The sequence below is a fragment of the Vipera ursinii genome, assembly GCF_947247035.1.
Source record: "Vipera ursinii genome assembly, chromosome: 11".
In the NCBI taxonomy this organism is placed as follows: domain Eukaryota; kingdom Metazoa; phylum Chordata; class Lepidosauria; order Squamata; family Viperidae; genus Vipera; species Vipera ursinii.
Window position 1 is genome coordinate 4,340,905 of NC_139524.1, and position 19,006 is coordinate 4,359,910.

The following is a 19,006-nucleotide window of genomic DNA, read 5'->3' on the forward strand; positions in this document are numbered from 1 at the left end:
TCCACGGCTTTCAAGAACAAGAGATTTTTTTTTGGCCTTTCTAAAAATGCTGGCCAACTGGACAGACCTTCTTGAAGGAAAAGAAGAGGACGCATTTAAGCCCTCTGTAAAAGTTGACCTTTGTAAAGGACTCAAAAGTGCCGCGGTCAAACTCTTGGGATAGCATCTTTTCGATGTGGTGCCATTGTTCTGTCCTCCAGCTGTGCTGCTTTCTGACCAGCCCTCTTGCTTGTTCATTTTCTCTGCCATAAAAGAAGCCCACCGTCAGGGACCCTAAGAAAAGAGAATCAATTTCCCCCATAGGGTCTCTTGCCGAGTGGAGCGAGCAAGGCCTCCGAGCACTTTCCTCTTTCCTTTCTCTTTCCTGCCCCCCCCCACTCCATCTTGCAGGTTGAATCAATAGCTCAACCAGGGGGTGGAACTGCCTTTCAAGCATTCTGATAAATAAAAGCCAACGACTGCCGCACTGGCTCATTGGCCACAACCTAATTAAAGTCCCAGATGTTAATTGAGTCTTTTGGAGCTTGGTTGGTTTTAACGGTTGCAAAGAAGTGAGCTGGATCGCTCTTGCGATTCCCTTTCCAGAGTACAAGAGGTTTGTTTCTCTGCTAAATAATCTGTCGTTAATCAGGAGATGCATTTTGCACTGTCCTGACAACCCGCCACCCCCCACCTCCCGGCCCCCAAACTGAAGAATCCCGGTTGATTTCTGGGATTATACTGGTTGCAATTTTTTTAACACTGGAGAATGCTTAGACCTGGGGTATAACCAGTGATGGGATTCAAATATGTGAACAACTGGTTCTCTGTGTGGGTGCCACTTCCGGAAGACCATTCTGGGCCTAGACAACAAAAAATTAGCTACCGGTTCTGCCGAACTGGTGTGAACTGGCTGAATCCCACCACTGGGTATAATAGAGTGACACAGTTGGAAGGGACCTTGGAGGCCTTTTAGTTCAGCCCCCGGCTGAATCAGGAAACCTTACCATTTCAGACAAATACTTCTCCAATCTCTCCTTAAAAAACCTCTAGCATTGGAACAGCCACAACTTTGGGAGGCAAATTGTTCCACTAATTAATTCTTCTGTGCTTAGTGCTAGGTTGGTCGTCTCCTTGATTAGTTTCCATCCATTGTTTCTTGTCTTGCCTTCAGATGCTTTGGTAAACAAGTCGAACCTATCTGCTTTGTGGCAACCCTTTCGGTATTGGAGCGCTGCTGTCAGGTCACCCCTGGTTCTTCTATTTATTAAACTAGACATGCCAATTCTTCGTATGTTTTCTCCTCCAATCTCTTAATCATCTTTGTTGCTCTTTTCTGCACTCTTTCCAGAGTCTCAACATCTTTTTTATATTGTGGCAACCAAAATGGAATGCAATATTCCAAGCGATTTACAGAATCAGCCTGTTGCCCCCAAACAATCATTTTACCAACCTCGGAAGGAGGGAAGGCGGAGTCAACCTTGAGCCAGTCCGGATCAAACTCCTGTGCACCACCACAGCTTCCTTCCTTCCTCTCATTTCTCTTCCTTCCCATTTTCCTTCCTTCCTTCCTTCCTTCCTTCCTTCCTTCCTTCCTTCCTTCCTTCCTTCCTTCCTTCCTTCCTCTCTCTCTCCCTCTTTCCTTCCTTCCTTCCTTCCTTTCTCCCTCTCTCCCTCCCTCCTTCCCTCCTTCCTCCCTCCCTCCCTCCCTCTTCCCTCCCTCCCTCCCTCTTCCCTCCCTCCCTCCCTCCCTCCCTCCTTCCTTCCTTCCTTCCTTCCTTCCTTCCTTCCTTCCTTCCTTCCTTTCTCCCTCTGAGGAAGTCAACCTTGAGCCGGTCAGGATCGAATTCCTGGCTGTTAGCCAGAGTCAGCCTGCAATACTGCATTCTAACTTTGCACCAATCACCAGGAGATTGTGAGTTCTAGTCCCACCTTAGGCATGAAAGCCAGCCGGGTGACTTTTGACCAATCACCAGGAGATTGTGAGTTCTGTGTTAGGCATAAAAACCAGTTGGGTGACTTTCAGCTGTCACCAGGAGACAGTGAATTCTAGTCTCAGTTTAGGCACGAAAACCAGCTGGGTGAGTTTGGGCCAGTCATTCCCTCTCAGCACATCCCACCTAACAGGATTGTTGTTGTGGGGAAAATAGGAAGAGGAAGGAGCACTAGGTATGTTCACCATCTTGAGATATTTATGAAAATAATAAACCCAGGATAATAAAAAAATCTAATAAATAAATAAATTGTCTATGAAGAAAGTGCTCGGGTACCCTCTATCCTTACTACATAATTGTTTCTATCACTTTTTCTTTGAAGAAGTGATTTTTGTTTGATGCATTTTTTCATGGTCACTTTTAATTTGCTTTGTTATTCCCTTTCCTTTTCCCCCCTTTAGGTTAGTTTGCAGTTTAATGTTTGACTTTGAAATTTAATGAAGATATTTTTTTAAAAAGGAGTACCAAGAATTGTTTGCCGTTTTTATAATACATCCAGCAGAATTTTATAATACGTTCAGCTTGGTCGCCAGATGTATAAGAGAACACCCAGAGAGAGGTCTGGCTGGGTGTTATAATGGTTCATATGATAATAGCCCACTCTACTTTGGCACAATCTCACTTCATTCCACTTATCACTGTTTAAATCAAGCCTGTGCCAGATTATTAAATGGTCCTCGTGCTATTCCAATGATACATTACAGCCAGGAGAACCCCTTGGCACAGACTTGCAAGAGTTTCATTGGGGGTGGTGGTTTAAAAATAGTTTTCCCTGGAGGTTGCTGTCAGCTACAACTTCCCCAGCTCTGCGGTGCTCTATTTTAAACAGCACTTGCTTAGCCTTCCATCTCAAATGCCATTCCTGTATTCCGAACAGGTTGTTGGCCATCAGCCTACCCTAAAGAGAATTTGTTGAGTTTTCAACTCCCAGAATTCCTTGCCAATCTAGCCGGAAGCTGGGTTTCTGGGAATTGCAGTCCCCACAGATCTGGAAGAGATTACAGGGAGGCTGGGGGAAAAAACCAATGAGAATGGTCAAAAGATAGAAAGGGGATCCATTGACTGCTTATTTCTTAAACAGCAACTTCGCTCAGGTGGTTAGAACCCTGGGGTAAATATATATATATATATATATATATATATATATATATATATATATATATATATATATATATATATATATATATATATATATGTTTAAGTATTTGTCAAGGCTTTTTGAATATATATATATATATATATATATATATATATATATATATATATATATATATATATATATATAAAGTCGTTCAAAGAGAGTTCATTTTAAGGAACTATTACGGGATGTAGGAATAACCTTGAGGAACAGGAAGAAGACCCCAACCAAGGCAGTGGTCAGGTAAAAAAAATCTGAGTATGAATGTAATGTCAGAAGGCCTCTCAGGCAGGAGCTGCAAGAGGAGGAGTGGCAGAAGCTAAGGGTGGAGTCAAAAGGGGGATTAGCCTAGAATCCCTGTGTAGCCAGAAGTGAGCTAATCCCAACCCACGACTTGAATGCCATTGACTCTCACCTAACTCCAAGCAGGTGCTAACCAAGTTACTTGAGAAGATTCCTGCTCACAGGCATCCTTTGCAATAAATCAGTTGATGATCAGTTAATTTGCAATTAATTGCAAGATTAATGTCAGCCCTTCCAGCTAAACCGTACCGGGAAACCAGAGTTACAAATGCTAATACTAATTTCATTACTATTAAAGTAACACGTCTGAATGCACTTCCCCCCTCTGTTCCTATATCTTTGTGAGAACGAGGGAGATCATATCCGAGACATTTTCTCATACTACATTTCTGCCCCTTTCATATGACTTGGTAGCGGCTTTTCTTCCTGTTCCTCCAGCCTATGCCTATTGCCAATACAAGAACTCATAATAAACGTGTTCCCAATTTTCCAAGATTCTGTTTTTATCCCGGATGAACATTGCAGACACTGTAGAGGAGGCTGTGTTGTTGTTCTGGCGTCCTTGTTCATGCCCAGCTGCTTGAGGCTTGGCAGCTGCAAGATTTGCACACGGGTGGCAGACATTAAGTTTCTATAATGTGGGGAAATGATCCCCCTGAGTTAGAGAATCCGTGGGTTAAGTAGGCTGGATTCTGCAATGGTGTCTTCAGGCCCAAATAGCACAGCTTGAAAACACACAAAGTTAGGAGGGAGATTTGGAGGTGAAGCTGAAAAGATTACATTTGCACGTTTGTAGCGAGTCAGAAAGGGATGGTGGTACAGCTGTGTCACAGACTGAATCCTATCAACATCACCTCTGGGATTTTGCTCAGCCAAAGATTTTACAGTTTAATGTGTGTGGTGGGATGTGGTCTGGATTCCCGGGAGGGAGGGGCTACATTCCAGAGGTCCAAGTTAGATTGATTGGTTGGGAGGAAGAGAGCTAAGGCAGCTCCTCCCTAGAGATTCTCAGAGTTGTAACTTCAAGGTTGCAAGTGCTTAGTTTCTTTAATTTGGCAAGATTCTGTGAGGAGCAATAAAGGAAACAGCTCAGATGTAACTCTGCATGTCCTTTGGGTTTTGGGGGTGTGAGTTTGCAAGACATTCTAACTCCACATATAGAAATGCAGAGCTGCCATGTTTACGTAACACACTGTGCCAACGTGAGTCGTATCGTGGGTTAAAGTGACGGCCTGATCTCCCCACAACATGTTTAAACACTGGTACGTTGTGCAAAGCCAAAGCACGTTGTGTGTCGAAGTTCAATATTCCAAGCAGACAGTCCCACATTTGGTGACTGATATCAGTTCCTTGTCAAGTTATAAACCTCCAGGTCTGAATCCTTGGCTAATTGCTGCAAGGTGTGAACAAACGTAGACTGTTTGGAATATTATGCCACCCCCAACTCAGTGGAACCGCACTGCCAAATACAGGCAGACCTCAACGTACGACCACAGTGGAGCCCCAAATTTCTGTTGGTAAGTGAGACAGTTGTTAAATGAATTTTGCCCTATTTTGCGGCCTTTCTTACCACAGCTGTTAAGCGAACCACTGCAGTTGTTAAGTGAGGAACACGGCTGATAAGTGAATCTGGCTTCCCCATTGACGTTGCTGGTCAGAAGGTCGCAAAAGGCGATCACGTGACCCTGGGATACTGCGACCGTCATAAATAGGAGCCATTTGCCAAGCCTCTGAATTTTGATCACACAACCTTGGGGATGCTGCAACGATTGTAAGTAATGAAAGATGGTCATAAGTTATTTTTTCCACTGCTGTTGTTACTTTGAACAGTCACTAAATGAACTGCTGCAAGTTGAGGACTACCGTTATGGGAAATGCATTTCCTACTAATTTCCACAAGGAAACGAAAGAAAGAGGGTGCAGTCAGCTGCTTCCAAAATACGGGTCGCAGAGGGAAGGTGGGTCACAAGCAAAGAAGAAGCTTGGACAACGACTTTCACAAAACCTCAACAGTGTGGTTTTACTTATTGCATCCTCCGGCTGCTAAAAATAATCATAAAAACGGGACCCTCATTATCAAGCAACCCTGAGCATAATGGGCAATATCTGGATGGAGAAATGGATGTTGAACTTTGGCTTGGTGGAAGACTAGGGAGTATAGCTGTGATTAAAAGACATATTTTTAATTGAAATCCAGATATGGCCAATTTTTTAAAAAATAGATTTGAAGTTGTGGTCCTTGGTGTTCTCGGAGTTTGGTTGTCTGCTTGCATAGAATAGATAATAGAGAATCATAGGGCTGGAAGGGACCTTGGAGGTCTTCTAGTCCAACCCTCTGCTCAAGACAGGAGGCTTTATGCCATCCCTGTGAGATGGTTGTCCAGTTTATTTTTGAAAACCTCCAGTGATGGAGCTCTGTTTCATGACCACAATAGATGACATCAACAGTGCCCTGATTATGGTGGTGGTGATGATAATGGAGCATTGATGGCGTTGCCTATTTGGATCACACAATGTCTGCAAGCAAACAACCCAGCACGGAGTGGAGTCCTTGGTGAGCTCTGTGCTCAGTTGTCTGCTTGCAGACATTCCACAGTTCAACCCTGAGCTACAGATATTGTCTTCATTTGGATGTCTAGTTTTCTTGCACAGCGTGGCAAGGATAACAGAATAGCAGGGTTGGAAGGGACCTTGGAGATCTTCTAGTCCAACCCCTGCTCAGACTGGAAACCCTATACCATTTCAGACAAACGGTTGTCCACTCTCTTCTTAATTTCCAGTGTTGGAACATTCACAACTTCTGGAGGCAAGTTGTTCCACTGATTAATTGTACTCATGGTTACGAAATTAGTTCTAGGTTGCTTCTCTCCTTGATTAGTTTCCATCCATTGCTTCTTGTCCTGCCTTCAGGTGCTTTGGAGAATGGCTTGATCCCTCCTCTTCTTTGTGGCAGCCCCTCAAATACTGGAAGACTACTGCCATGTCACTCCTAATCAGTAGTGGGATTCAGCCGGTTCGCACCACTTCGGCAGAACCAGTAGCTAATTTTTTGTTGCCCAGGCCCAGAATGGACTTCTGGAAGTGGCCTCCAGACAGAGAACTGGTTGTTCACATATCTGAATCCCACCTCTGCCCCTAATCCTTCTTTTCATTAAACTGTGAGACTAAACGTCGGCAAGGTGTTTCAAACCCAGGCTGAATTTATGCACAGGACAATGTAAACCTTTCTTCCTTCAGAAAGTGTAATGATTGGAAAAATTTTCCTAGGAAGTCTAAAAGAGTGGCAGGAAAGAAAGCCAGTTGAACTAACTCCCAGAATACAAATTCATGGGTCACGTCCTGCGCTGATTCAGCTGATATTTGAACATCATTACTCAATTCTAAGAGATTTGTAATTCCTTTCTGAGAAGACTAATGGCAGTCTGGAGTTGTGGGGTTGGTAAGTTGGCCGTCTACTGGCGCATAGTAAAAGCTGGGAATAATACAGGGAAATATTGCAGCATTAATATTATTGATTTAGTAAGATTGATTGAGCCTCTGTGGTTTTTGCCCTGGTTTTTGCCTGGATGCTGAAGAGGAAAAATGTTATTTTTAATAAGAATGCATTGCAAAGCTCCTCCTCCTCCTCTGGCGACAGGCAGAACTGCCTGCAAATATTCCCATCAGGTTTATACATCTCACATCCATTTTTGCAGAATAGTGGCCATGCACACAATTCTCCTCTGTGTGTGATGGAGGCTAGTGGACCTTTTAGAAGATCTGTTACACTTCTGAGGTCAGGAACCCAACAAGAGCTCAGATTTCAATTAGCTACAATCACTCCAATGCTGGCAAAGTCCTTAAGCATCTCCCATGGCACCTTCAGAGTTTTTGGTATAAGTCTACTGTTAACAGAATAACAGGGTTTGAAGGGACCTTTGAGGTCTTCTAGTCGAACCCCCTGCCCAGGCAGTAAACCCTACTCCATCTTAGACAATACAGTATTATTGTCCAATCTCTTTTTTAAAATTTCCAGTGTTGGAGCATTCACAGCTTCTGGAGGCAGGTTGTTCCACTGGTTAATTGTTCTCACTGTCAGGAAATTCCTCCTTAGTTCCAGGTTGCTTCTCTCCTTGACTAGTTTCCATCCGTTGCTTCTCGTCCTGCCTTCAGGCGCTTTGGAGAATAGCTTGACTCCCTCTTCCCTGTGGCATCCCCTCAAAAACCCTGCTGTTATTGAGCAGCTCCGAAGTAGCAGCTGAGTCCTGCACGGTCTTGGAAACACCCATTCTGGATGGATAGACAGACAGAACTTTATCTTGGCCATTGACCTATAAAAACACAATCAATAAAATGGACAACACAAAGCGGGCCCCTAACAGCAAGAACTATTAGCACCCATTTGTGGGTAAAGCTTTCGCATAAAGTAGAAAAATGGAGCTACTTTTAAAGAAATAGATTTATCTTGATTATTTAACAGAGAGTGCAGATTGAAGCTATAAGACTGCCCTGGAAATTTAAATAAAAGAGGGACGATCCATTGGTGGCGAATGTTCCTGTAGAACTGCTAATACATAAGAGCCTAAGCTGTAGTTCCTGTGTCTTCTCTCTCTCCCCCCCCCCAATCAGAGGGGCAGTATTGGGTTTCGTGTGGGGTTTTCTCTTACAGGACAGCTATGGGAACCGTTCTGGAAATTATTTCATCTGCAAGCAAAGACAGTGCCATTTTTGGTCTTCCTTGACCACTGACAGTGTTGAAGCAATCTAGTTTCTAAAGATGCTTTTTCTCACGAGGCCACTGGACTTTCTCATTCTTCTTTGAAGACGTTTCACTTCTCATCCAAGAAGCTTCTTCAGCTTGTTCCTACTTCTCCTGAGGGAGCTCTCCAGGGTTCTGACAAAGATTGTGTCCTTTCCTCTTACACAGTGTAGGATGGGAGTGGGCCATTAGGGCAACTTTATGACCTGCAGACTTCCACTCTCAGAATTCCTGAGGTGGGAAATGCCTGCTAATACTATCTCAGGGACGCGGTAGCTCAGTGGGTTAGGACGCTGAGCTTGTCGATCAGAAGGTCGGCAGTTTGGCGGGTCGAATCCCAAGTGCCGCATAACAGAGTGAGCGCCTGTTGCTCGTCCCAGCTTCTGCCAACCTAGCAGTTCGAAAGCACATAAAAATGCAAGTAGAAAAATAGGGACCACTGCGGTGGGAAGGTAACAGCGTTCCGTGTGCCTTTGGCGTCTAGTCATGCCGGCCACATGACCATGGAGAAGTCCTCGGACAAGCGCTGGCTCTTCGGCTTTGAAACGGAGATGAGCACCGGCCCTTAGAGTCGACAACGACTAGCACACATGTGCGGGGGAACCTTTACCTTTACTATCTCAAAGGTGCTTTTCCAAAAAGGCAACATCCCGTTTTTTTATTTGAGGAAGAAAAACAAGACATTTAGCTTCTTGTCCAAGAAGTTTTATCAGACTGATAAAAGTGGTTGGATGAGAAGCGAAACATTTTTTTCTTTTTCCTCAAGGAAAAAAAACCCTGTTCAGTTGCTGTTTGGAAAAGCACCTTTGGTACAATTATAACCTGGATGACTGAGATTCTCCACAGACATGCTAATACTACTTTTAATAGAAGGTTAAGCCAGGGCTTTTCAACCTTTTCACCCATTGTACCACTTTTAGGATATGGCAACATCTGAGTACCACCAGTCCCCTAGCAAGGTGTCAAAAACGTGATGACCAAAAAAAAAAAGGAAAAAAGTGATGAAGTACAGGTAGTCCTCGATTTACAACAGTTCGCTTAATTACTGTTTGAAGTTACAATGGCACTGAAAAAAGTGCCCCCCAAGCCACAGCCAAGCAAGACACCTGCCTTCCCACCTGGTGGCGCTCTTTCTCCTGTCCGAGGTTTTCATTGTTGTGAGCATTTCTGTTGAGGATTGGCAGCGGGCGGGGGGGGGGTTGTTTGGTTTTTATTCCCCCCACCTGCTGGGTGGTTGCAGCAGGTTTTGGTCACTTCACATGATTTGGGGACACTCTGACTGTCATAAATATGAATCAGTTGCCAAGCATCTGAATGTAAGTCACAAGACCCTGGAGATGCTGCAACATTCCAGCTGATCGGCGCTTCTTCTGGGCTCAGCAGAAGCGCCAGGATCAGTGCTGAGCTCCAGCTGGATCCTGGCGCTGATCCTGGCGCTTCCACTGAGCCCTGACAGCCCTGCAGCTCCAGCCGTCTCTCGGTCAGGCTTGTGCGGTGCTGCCACCGGTTCAGCTCATTCCCCTCCCCCGCTACCACTTTCCTAGGATGGTCGCATACCACCTGCCAGGTGCCAATGTACCACAGGTGGTACCCGTACCACCGGTTGAAAAGCCCTGGGTTAAGCAATGGAATCTTACAATTTTGAATGTACTTCCCCTCTTCCTCCCTTTATCTTCATGAGAACCAAAGGATCTTGCCTTACTGCTTTCTCAGATTACAGATCTGGCCCAGACTCAAATTTCTTTTATTTCACTGGTGTCTTACTTGTCGCTCTTCCTCCTGTTCCTCAAGGTAATTCCTTCTAGCCATTACAGTAAAGCATTTAAGGTGTTGACCTGGCACTAGATACATTCATCCTGGAAACTTCCCAAAGTAGGGTTCTCAGCTCAATCTATACACAGTTGCTCCTATGGTGATAAAATAAAGGGACTGCACCCCACCCCCACCCCCAAGATCTCTAAACTGTCTCAAACTTTCATGAGGAGAGATAGAATGGAAATATAAATAAGAAGACTGAGCGATGTATCACTTTGGAGCAAAAAAAGAAACACCACCCTCCCATGGGGGGTGGGGGTGGGAAATCTGCCAGCATTTGGAATGGATTTCAGCTCTCATTACAGTCAGCATTGGAAGCCCTTTAAAATTCTATCAGCCATCTGCACCAGCTCAGCCTTCTGCAGTTGGATGGCCTCCTGTAGCATTGGACAATCACTCATGGAATTCCCAGCGAGGCCTGCCAGCCGAGGACGCTGGAAATTATAGCCCACTCTGCATGGAGGCTGCTAATTTGCAGAAGGTGTACCAAGCATATGCTTAATAGCTAATTTCTATCCTCGTAATAAGCAGCAGTTAATAATAATTACAGTTGGCTGTCCTCCGTTTGGAGACTTCCATGCAATCCTGCAGAACCGGTTTTATTTTAAGTAGCTGCTTTAATGGTCTTTGGGGCTGGAAAATCTCTGATGGGCTGCGAGGGGCCGCGGGTAGAAAGGGTGGAGCCTGATTAGAACATCAGCATAATAGAGCCGGAAGGGACCTTGAGGTCTTCTAGTCTAGCCCCCTGGTCGAGCAGGAGGTCCTATACAGATAGTCCACAACTGAGCCCAACATTTCTCTTGCTAAGCAAGATGGTTGCTAAGTGAATTGTGCCCCATTTTACGAACTTTCTTGCCACCGTTATTAAGTGAATCACTGGAGTTGATAAGTTAGTAACCTGGTTGTTAAGTGACTCTGGCTTCCCCATGGACTTTGCTTGTCAGAAGGTCCCAAAAGGTGATCACATGACCCTTGGGATGTTGCAACAGTCATAAATATGAGTCAGTTGCTGAGCATCCAAATTTTGATCATGTGATCGTGGGGATGCTGCAATTGTCATAAGTGTGAAAATGGTCATAAGTCACTATTTTCAGTGCCATTGTAACTTTGGGGTTCCCAACCAGGGCTGCTCGTACCCCCTGGGGGTGCAAGACAATATTCCAGGGGGTGCAAAAACCTGGCTTTTCAAAATTATAGTGAATATGCATAATTCCTTGCCGTTATTTTGAACTTTTGTAAGGGGTACGAGAATATTTCAGAAGCATTCTAGGGGCGCGGTGTACAGAAAAGGTTGGGAACTGCTGCACTAAATGGGCTATTTTAAATCAAGGATTACCTGTACCATTTTGGACAAATAGATGTCCCATCCTAAGAACTTCTAGGATGATTTTTTCCCAGGAGTCATACATTAGATTAGTTATGTAGCCTAGCCTAGTTAGGACTGGATTAGTAGTCATACATTGGATTAACTCCAGTAGAGTCTTTCACTAGGAGAATGTCTGTTGCACTTATAGCAGAGGGAACAAAAAAATAAGCATTGAAGGACCCCGTCCCTTGATATTCCCCCACCTCCTTTAAATTCCACATGGAGGAACGAGGGGCCAACATGAATGCAGCCCAACGTCCCTTGGAAAAGCATCTGGTTCCCTCTTGGCATTTTGGCAGCAGTTTCATGTAAGCCCTCTTATTACCCAGCTCCAACCAACTCCTCATGCCAAGGATGCTAATAATACCCTAATCAACAAGGTTCGGGGTTGTTCAGGAGACGCGCTCCCATGCGTGGTGAGCGTGGAGCGAGCAGGGAAAGCTGAAGGGTTCTCCAAGGGCCGTTTTGCTAGGCAACGCCACAGCGCTTTGCCTGCACGTGGGAGAGAGTTTTATTTACTCCTCCGGGGTGGGGGAGACGGTGGAGGGCTTGCAGAGCAGGGCAGGGGCTGAGAGTAAAGAAAGACGGGCCTTCGTTTTTGGTTGAGCCGTTTCGATGCGAGTAATTTTTATGGTTCCATTAACTGGTGAGATCGTTTGCGAAAGCACATTAGGAGAAGGGCCTTGGGGAGCCGTGTATCCTATTAGGTGGAATGCTAATAGAATGAAAAATTAATTAAAGGAAAGCTTACAGCAGGACAGGCACTCTCCCTTCCTTCGTGGATGGACCTAGAAATGTGTGTTAACAGAAAAATTGACCTGGAATGGAATTGCTGATATTGACAATTTTACGGACAAGCTAGAGCTGATCTATCAAGCCTCCGATGGCTTCGTTTAATCGGTTGAATAAGGAATATGTCCTTTGAGTTGTCTCTTGTTCTGTAGCTCATTCCCTTCCAGAAAAATGGGGGAAATAACTGTTTTACTGATAGGGAAATAGAGGTCAATTGAACAGTGCAATTAATCCAACCAAGGTCAACCGCACAGAGGTATAACTTCTTGGAAATTTAAGTTCTGATTTATCTTCTTCCTGCTTCGTGTCTGCGTGTGCATTAACAGGGATATGTTCCTTTTATTCTCATAACCCTCGAGTGCCCGCAAGAGATCTTTAGGATTACAGAGGCCAGAGAACTTTCTCAAATGCCCAGGGGGAAAAAAGCAGTAATTAAATACTTAAAAGAGTTACAGACAACAGGGGATTTGACAGCAGAATTCAAGCTGCTGTCATCTGGCATATTCTAGCCATTAAATATACACACGGGATAACTGTGTTTTCTCACTTATTTGAATTTGCATTTCCTCCGTCTTCCATTAGGAAAGGGGGAAGGGAACACCAAAGAAATGAATATTTTGTCAGTCTTTGCAAATTTGGCCCTCAACAATTGTCTGCTCTCCAGTTTACCACTACAGTTTTCTTTCTTGTCTGGTCATCAAAGCAGACATGAAAAGAGTAACTTTTTCAAACCAAAATAGCTGTTCATTCAGATTGGGCTCCTGATAGATGAATGTAGAATATAGAATAAAAGTTTGGGAAGGGACCTTGGAGGTCTTCTAGTCCAAGTCCCTGATCAGGCAGGAGATCATCCTGGACAAATGGCTGTCCAATCTTTTCTTGAAGGTCTCTAGTGATGGACCACCCACAACTTCTCTGATTTAATGATTTTTAAAGGTAAAGGTTCCCCCGCACATGCGTGCTAGTCATTTCCGACTCTAGGGGCCGGTGCTCATCTCTGTTTCAAAGCCGAAGAGCCAGCGCTTGTCTGAGGACGTCTCCGTGGTCATGTGGCCGGCATGACTAGACGCCAAAGGTGCACGGAACACTGTTACCTTCCCACCGTAGTGGTCCCTATTTTTCTACTTGCATTTTTACATGCTTTCGAACTGCTAGGTTGGCAGAAGCTGGGACAAGTAACAGGCGCTCACTTTGCTACGCGGCACTCGGGATTCGACCCGCCAAACTGCCGACCTTCTGATCGACAAGCTCAGCCTCCTAACCCACTGAGCCACCGTGTCCCTTTTTTGATTCTTACTGTCAGGAAATTTCTCCTTAATCCTAGCTTGGGTCTCTCTTTGATAAGTTTCTATCCATTGCTTCTTGCCTTGCCCTCAGTTTCTTTGGAGTAGGCCAACCTTTTTAGTGACAGCCCCTCAAATAATGAAAGATGCTACCATGTTACCCCTAGACCTTCTTTTGGTTAGACTAGACATTCTGAGTTCCCACAACCGTTCTTCATATGTTTTAGCCTCCAGTCCCCTAATCACGTTTGCTGCTCTTTTCTGCAGTCTTTTCAGAGTCTCAACGTCTTCTTTCTATTGTGGCGACCAAAATTGGATGCAGTATTCCAAGTGTGGTCTTACCAAGGTTTTGTAAAACGATTACTGATACGTCACGTGATCTTGATTTCATTCCTCTGTTGATGCAGCCTAGAACTGCATCCGTCTTAAGTGCATAACCTTTAATGCTTCCTCCATAATCGTCATGATGTCAAAGACCACCCCTCCTAAAATTTGAATTGGAAGCTCTGGGACCATGAACCTAGAGGGAGATTGCAGGAAAAGGCCAAGGATTTACTTCCTCTGTCCCAATCAGAACAAAATTTTCCTCCTTTCTGGTGCTGTTTTTCTGAAGCCGTTCTTGCAACTTGCTAATTTCGTGAGTTGTGCTTGACTTAGCTTGGCTGGGAGGCAGTCATCAATCAAAGCAGCATAGATTTTTTAAAGCTGGGTTTTTAATGATTTTTATTGTATATGAATATTTGTAGGCTGCCCAGAGCCCGAGGACGAGTGGGTGGCATATAATTTTTTCAAATGAACAACCATCTTTCTGGTTCTGCACAGTTTTCTCTTTGATTTCGCCACTGGGCTTATATCAGCAACACGCTATACCAAGTGTTTCTCAACTTTGGCAACGTTAAGAGGGTTGGACTTTGACTTCCAGAATTCCACAGCCTGGGAGTTGAAGTCCATCCCTCTTAAAGTTGCCAAGGTTGAGAAACACTGTGCTAAACTATAATCAGGCAACCTTAAGTTCAGCCATGTTACACCTGTACAAGCTCGCAATTTCCTTCCAGGAATCAATTCAAGGAGCTAGTTATTGCTCTTAGGGACGCGGTGGCTCAGTGGGTTAGGACGCTGAGCTTGTCGATCAGATGGTCGGCAGTTTGGCAGGTCGAATCCCGAGTGCCGCGTAACAGAGTGAGCACCTGTTACTCGTCCCAGCTTCTGCCAACCTAGCAGTTCGAAAGCACGTAAAAATGCAAGTAGAAAAATAGGGACCACTACGGTGGGAAGGTAAAAGTGTTCCGTGCACCTTTGGCATCTACTCATGCTGGCCACATGACCATGGAGACGTCCTCGGACAAGCGCTGGCTCTTTGGCTTTGAAACGGAGATGAGCACCGGCCCCTAGAGTTGGAAACGACTAGCACGCATATGCGGGGAAACCTTTACCTTTACCTAGTTATTGTTCTTAATGCCCTCCATGATAGAGGACCAGGTTATTTGTGGGACCACCTGTCCCTGAGGGTATCTGGAGTCCCTGTAGGGGGAGGTGGGTAGAATAAACATTAAAAAAGTATAAACAAACAAAATAAATTTGTCTGTCCCCCCACTAAATTGAATAGGGTGGGCATGCTCCAGACCCCTTTCCCTGAAATTTTGCCATCTAGTGGATCTTGGATGTAGACCTTCTCCATAGCTGCCCTTACCCTGTAGAACACACACAAACAGACACGCACAAACACGCATACTGTACACAGACACCAGTGATCCAGCAGACTCTCTCCCCCCCCATCCCTTCCACCCTTTTGGAAGGCCATCAAAACCTGGCTTTGATTCATGTCCGAGGGTGTGTGATGGGGGCCTGTGGGTGGTGGCTCGGGCATCCAGAGAGGATAATTGAGGTGGTGGGTTTCTAGTTTCTGTTTTGTGTTTTTTCCACTCCTGGTGTCAACCAGCCAGAGTGGTGTTCAGAGATGGGGGCTAGCCCATGACTTATGGCCATAATTAAATCTAAAATTTCCATTGCTAAACAAGATAGACATTAAGTGAATTTTGTCCCATTTGATGACCTTTCTTGTCACACTTGTTAAGTGAATCACTGCAGTTGCTAAATTAGTAACACGGTTGTTAAGTGAATCTGGCTTCACCATTGACTTTGCTTGTCAAAAGGTCACAAAAGGGGATCACATGATCCCAGGATGGTGCAACTGTCATCAATAAGAACCAGTTGCCTAGCATCTGGATTCTGATCACGTGACCACGGGGATGCTGCAACGGTCGTGTGAAAAATAAGTGACTTTTTTCAGTGCTGTTGTAACTTCAAACAGTCACTAAATGGTTGTAAATTAAGAGATAGATTAATAGAAAAGATAATAGACGAACAGAACAGAACAGAACAGAACAGAACAGAACAGAATAGAATAGAATAGAATAGAATAGAATAGAATAGAATAGAATAGAATAGAATAGAAGGAGAGACAATATGTCATGATTCCGATAGATGAAACCAATTAAAAGAACTTCTAGGCAAGGATTAGATGATGGATGAATAGATAAAGAAAATGGTGAAAAAAGTAAGGTTCTTCATTTAGGCAAGAAAAACCAGACGCACGAGTATAGTATAGGTCAGGGGTGTCAAATTCACAACATCATGTGACGTGTCGTGACATATCATGACTTTTTTTCCATTGCCGGCAATGGGGTGGGTGCAGTTTTGCCATGATGCATCCGGTCCATGGGCTGGCAATTTGATGCATCCGGTCCCTTGTACAGTAGTGGGATTCAGCCACTTTGGCAGAACCAGTTGATTGTCCTCACTGTCAGGAAGTTTCTCCTTAATTCCAAGTTGCTTGTCTCTTTGATCAGCTTCCAACCATTGTTTTTCTCATCCTTCCCTCTGGTGCTCTGGTGAACAACCTGGCCCCCTCTTCTCTGTGGCAGCCCCTCAAATGCTGGAATACTGCTATCATGTCTCCCCTATTTCTTCTTTTCTTTAGACTGGCCAAATTCTTCATACGTTTTGGTCTCCAGGCCTTTGATCCTCTTAGTTGCTCTTCTCTGAATTTTTTTCCAGACTCTCAACATCTTTTTTTTTATGTGATATGGTGACCAAAATTGGCTGCAATATTCCAGGTGTGATTTTACTAGGGTTTTATAAAGCAGAATTAATACCTCGCTTGATCTTGATTCTATGCCGCTTTTATACAACTCAGGATTGTATTAGCATTTTGGGCAGCTGCTGCGCATGGCTGGCTCATAGTTAAGTGATCGTCCACGAGGACTTCAAGGTCCCTCTCACAGTTATTGCCTCCAAGCCAAGTCTTGCCTGATCTGTATTTGTTCCTTTGGCTTTTCCTGCCTAAGTGTAAGACTTTGCCAGCCCACCGCCTTTTTCCAGGCTGGCAGCCACACTTAGCCTTTGAGGGGTGTGCTGGAGGTGGCCCTCCAAGGACTGGCATGCAAGTCTGAACAAAATTTTAATTTCAAGGGTCCCAAGGGTCTTGCTCAGAATATTCTACATGTCAGATCAAGCCATGTTTGCATGTTTTTTAATATATTTTTTCTGGAAATTTATTTTGCACATGGCCCATCATACGTGCACTTGCAATATATCTTTCACATTTCACCTGGATCAATGAAGCACAATAAAATAGAAATGTTAAAAAAGATCTATGTTCAAACACCAACTTCTAGGCCAGGGGTCTCCAACTTTGGCAACTTTCAGACTTGTGGCTGGCTGAGGAATTGTGGGAGTTGAAGTCCACAAGTCTTAAAGTTGCCAAGGTTGAGGAGCCCTGATCTAGGCCATCTAATCACTGAAGCACAGCATTGTCTGTATCGGTATTTCTCAACCTCACAATTTGAAGATGTGTGGACTTCAGCTCCCAGAATTCCCCAGCCAGCTATGCTGTTGAAGCCCACAAATCTTCCAAATGCCACGGTTGAGAAACAGTGGTTTATATTTTAAAAAATCAGATACCGGACTGGCATCTGCCCTCAGCTTTCAGCTGGTCACTATGTGACCTACAGTTTGATGTGGGACCTCACAGTCGCACCAAGGGGAGGAGACCATGCCCCATTTATACGGAGAGTCCTGGCAGGCACCATGTGAGCTGCAAATCCTATTCAGAATTGTCTGTTGCTGACATGGTAGTTCAATCCCTGACACCTTTTTTTTGTGTGGGGTCATTTATATGTCTTCCTAGGTCTGCACCTTCAGTGATCCATTTGACTTTCCATTGGGAATGGATGTTAAAGTTGTTGAGCAGATATTGTGCAAGTGCCGGTGGGGGCTTCCTTAATTTTAAGCCTTCCAGCTAAAATGTAAATTTATATTCTGGATTTATTTATTTTTTTAAAAAAAATAGGAAACAAGGTTGCTGGAAATTTTAATAATAGCATACACATCTTATGCTAGCCTTTCTGGCCTGTGACACTGAGGTAACACATATCTCTTTCTGTTCCTAGCTCTCTGCACTGAAGAATGTGTCCACGGACGGTGTGTGTCTCCTGACACTTGCCACTGCGAACCAGGATGGGGAGGGCCAGACTGCTCCAGTGGTAAGTCGAAGAGCAAAGTTGCCTCGGCATCCCATAATTAAGAAATAACCTGCCTTCTGCAACAGTGTGGCTTACGTTTGAAACAAGGGAAGAGCTGTTTTCAAAGTGGACGCTCTCCGTGATAAATCCCTTCCATAAAATGCCGGGTTTCTATTTTGAGATAAGGATCGTTCCAAGAAAGCCGTGGTTCTCTTACGCTTTTATTCTTAGATACTTTTCTGCAAAGTCGTTTTTTAAAAAATGTCATCCCTCTGCTATTAGTCATTCATTGTTCGGTGTCCAAGCCACTTCGCTCGCGGCTGAGCCGCTGCAGAGAAAGCGCCTGGCACGCTCTGCGCTCGGGGATCCATTCTGCTTTCTAGGTGGGAGGTGGAATTCTTTCTGCAAACAGAACAGTGGTGCTTGTTGTGATTGCTAAATGCAACGTGGCTGGACAAAGGGGTTACAGGTGCTCATTAGCTCCTATCTGTGCCAAGATCCTGGGCGAACCACACAGAGACACTTATTCTTCTCCTCTCCCTGTCAGCCTGAATTATCCCTTTTTCCAGTAACTCCCTCACAAGCTTCTAAAACACCTTTTGCCTGGGTTGAGTCCAATTCTGTGACAGCCTCAGTGAAGCACTGACCTATTTAAGGTCTCTGAACTGTGCAGGAGCTATTTTGAAGTTTCACTTCTTGTGCTATATCTATATCGCCTTATTTTTCCGGGTGGGGGGAAGGTTTGTGTCTGTGTGTATGTGTATGTGTATCTGTGTGTGTATTTGTAAAATTCTCTGATTCACGGACAGCCATTTGGCTGTTTCCTATGGAAATAATCAGGGTTCTCCACTGCATTCAAACCCTTCTTTTTGCAAAAGCCCTAATTCATGTAACACCTTCTTAATTTGCAAGTGAGTTGTACATTTGCTGGCTCTGTGACTTTATTTTTATTTTTATTTTTATTATTATTATTATTATTATTATTATTATTATTATTATTATTATTATTACTATTATTATTATTATTATCATCATCATCATCATCATCATCATCATCATCATCATTATTTTGCTA

General features: G+C 44.3%; 1 protein-coding gene across 1 annotated transcript in view; it reads left to right on the forward strand.

Annotated features, from left to right (window-relative positions):
* MEGF11 (multiple EGF like domains 11) overlaps nucleotides 1-19,006 on the forward strand; it is a gene marked incomplete at its 3' end in the record, with an annotated part of 406,009 nt that overhangs the window by 36,067 nt on the left and 350,936 nt on the right. Inside the window, 1 exon segment of the mRNA XM_083371343.1 lies at nucleotides 17,860-17,952. Within this exon segment, the coding sequence (XP_083227469.1) occupies nucleotides 17,860-17,952 (93 nt within the window).